Below are 2,635 nucleotides of genomic sequence, written 5' to 3' on the forward strand. Positions count from 1 at the left end.
TGTGTGTGTTATGTTTGTATTCACGGTGGGGACCTAAACCTAAATACCACACCACAATGGGGACTCGTGTCCACCGGTGGGGAAAAATTGGAGGTCCCCAGGGGCAAAGAAAGCTAATAAATGTGTACAGACAATTATTTTTTACAATTAAAAATGCAAAGTGTTTTATGATCTTTAGGTTTAGGGTTGGGTGGGATAGGGATAGAATATACAGTTTTTGTACAGTATAAAAACCTTACGCCTATGGACTGTCCGCACGGGAAATAGTCAACAAAGCTGTTGTGTGTGGTGCTGTGTGTGTGTGTGTGTGTGTGTGTGTGTGTGTGTGTGTGTGCAGGTGTGTGTGAGGGGCAGAAGGAGCAGCTGGTTTCACTGGTTCAGGGTCCGTCTGATACCACAGATCTTCACAGCAGCCGTTGGTTGAGTGGGAGTCGTAAGCCGGCGTCTCTCCTCTCTCCTGATCTTATCCAGGTCTCTCTACAGCTCCCACAGCACGAGCACGAGCACACGCTGAATGCCGCCGGTAAGACACACAAATCACTCACAAGTATTGTGATGTCAAGAGTGGGATCATAACAAACAACACTGTGACGGCATCTTTAGGTGTCTTTTCTGTCATTTGCATGACATGGATATTGTTCACAGATGAGGCGGTCCCAGAATGCTTTGTGTTTGTGTGTAATGTGAGCAGTTGGTGGACGTCTCGATGGATGTGTTTGAATGAAACACACAAGATATTGAGATATTAAAATGTGAGGGAAATTGTGAAGGTGAAGATGTCTCTTATCACTCCTGTGTGTCTTCAGTCACTTCTTTCATTCCATTTATTTCTAAAGCACTTTTCATCCTTTGACTTTCTTTCATTTAAAATACATTGTAGAACAAACAGTTGAGACTGAAAGACGGTGTAGAATCGAGGGAAAAGAAATGATAAAACACTAGATCGAGATACACCTCATATGGTTTTCTGTGTGTTAGACTGTAGATACAAAGAAGATCATTCAGTGGTTTTATGATGAATGAATGAAGTCACGGGTGACTCTGTACCGCCCAAGTAAAGAAATAGCAGTATAAAGAGCCAATCATCAGTGGATTATTTGGGGGCGGGGCTCTGTTCAGAGTGTTTTTACGCAGATGTGAGCTTTTAATGAACTATTTATGAAAGACTTGATGACAGGTTTATTTAAATGTTCTTTGATTGTGATGTCATTCATGCTAGTAAGACTTGTGACTGGTCTTCACGATATCTGCCTGAAGGTGATGTAAGAGACTTTGATTTCATTTCTTGCTGTAGGTTGCGAGCTAATTCTGTCTCATGTGTTTATTATTGGCTGAAACACAGAAGCGCTTGTGATTTGAAATGAGCATCCGACTCACTGGCCGTACGTGATATTTCTGCATAAGGTGAAATATGTTGCTTCAGGTACAAACGGCAGCATCTTTCAGTGTGAAATGTTGGTTTTTCTCCACTCTGATGATGTGGGTTTATTAAAGGTTATGAATAGACACACACACACACACAAATCGCTTGTCTTTGTTAACTAGATTTCTGCCGTTTGGTACTTATCCGTGACTACACCAGCTACTTGTGTTACCTTCTTGTAACCTTGAAAGAAGCCGCATCAGAACAGAAAAGTCCAGCTGAAGAATGCTGTGTATTTCAGGTCATGAAGATCAGACGCGTAGTCAGAGGACCCAACATGATTGATCTGTTTGATGTGTGTTCTCTGTTGACCACAGGCTCGTGTCACCCTTCTTCATTCTTCACTTCGCTTCTCACAGCGTGTCACACTCAATGTTTCTCTGTAATTCTCCACAGTTCTTCATGTGAATCTTTATAACTTTATATAGCAGCGTTGGCCTTTAATCTGCCCAGTAATATTTCTAAAGGTTTGACGGGCTCTTTATGAATTCCATAATAATCTTTATCACAATCTCGCTCGGCCCCAGAGAGCCACGCACACTTGGAAGCGTTCCCGTTCCTTCCCGTGTTTGTTCTCGCTGGTTTTATCTCTCTTCTCCTGTGTGCGTTCACCTCAAAGCCTTCTTCAGACATAACAGTTAATTACCTTGAAATGACATGGAAATAATTGCCAGACTGATGCTGGCTGAAGATGAGCCGTTCACTCATCTACATCTGCTTTCCATTCAATTGTTTACTAGTGAATGAAAAAGAAATTCCAATTTACTTAGAAAATGGGAGTTCTGTACTCGCTAAACTCCCGTAGACGCGCACCAATGTGTTTCCATTTAATGAGCCTGAGGTTGTGGCACACACGCTAATAAATTAAATGCAATTAAAGGCGTTGGATTATCACAAAAGAATCCCGACCGCACTGCTTTGAAGCCACTCTTTTATGAACATATAGTGATTTTCTGCTGGGCGTTAACCCTGTGTGTGTGTGTGTGTGTGTGTGTGTTATTGTGAGTGGTGTTGTCACATGATGATGATGTCATAATGTTAATGACTTTGCAGGAATCTTCAGTGTGCCCGTGGTTGTGTAGTATTAGCACATTATTATTATCTCTCTCTCTCTCTCTCTCACTCTCTCTCTCTCTGTCTCTCTCTCTCTCTCTCTCTCTCTCTCTCTCTCTCTCTCTCTCTCTCTCTCTCTCTCTCTCTCTCTCTGTCTCT

The 2,635-nt window shown here is 42.2% G+C and overlaps 1 protein-coding gene across 1 annotated transcript in view; it reads left to right on the forward strand.

Moving 5' to 3' along the window:
* The window catches only part of LOC130557688 (intermembrane lipid transfer protein VPS13B-like), a 79,052-nt gene that overhangs the window by 24,291 nt on the left and 52,126 nt on the right, over nucleotides 1-2,635 (forward strand). Inside the window, exon 20 of the mRNA XM_057339677.1 lies at nucleotides 338-523. Within this exon, the coding sequence (XP_057195660.1) occupies nucleotides 338-523 (186 nt within the window). The remainder of the gene's footprint in view (nucleotides 1-337; nucleotides 524-2,635) is intronic.

This window comes from Triplophysa rosa, linkage group LG8, assembly GCF_024868665.1.
Source record: "Triplophysa rosa linkage group LG8, Trosa_1v2, whole genome shotgun sequence".
Taxonomy (NCBI): domain Eukaryota; kingdom Metazoa; phylum Chordata; class Actinopteri; order Cypriniformes; family Nemacheilidae; genus Triplophysa; species Triplophysa rosa.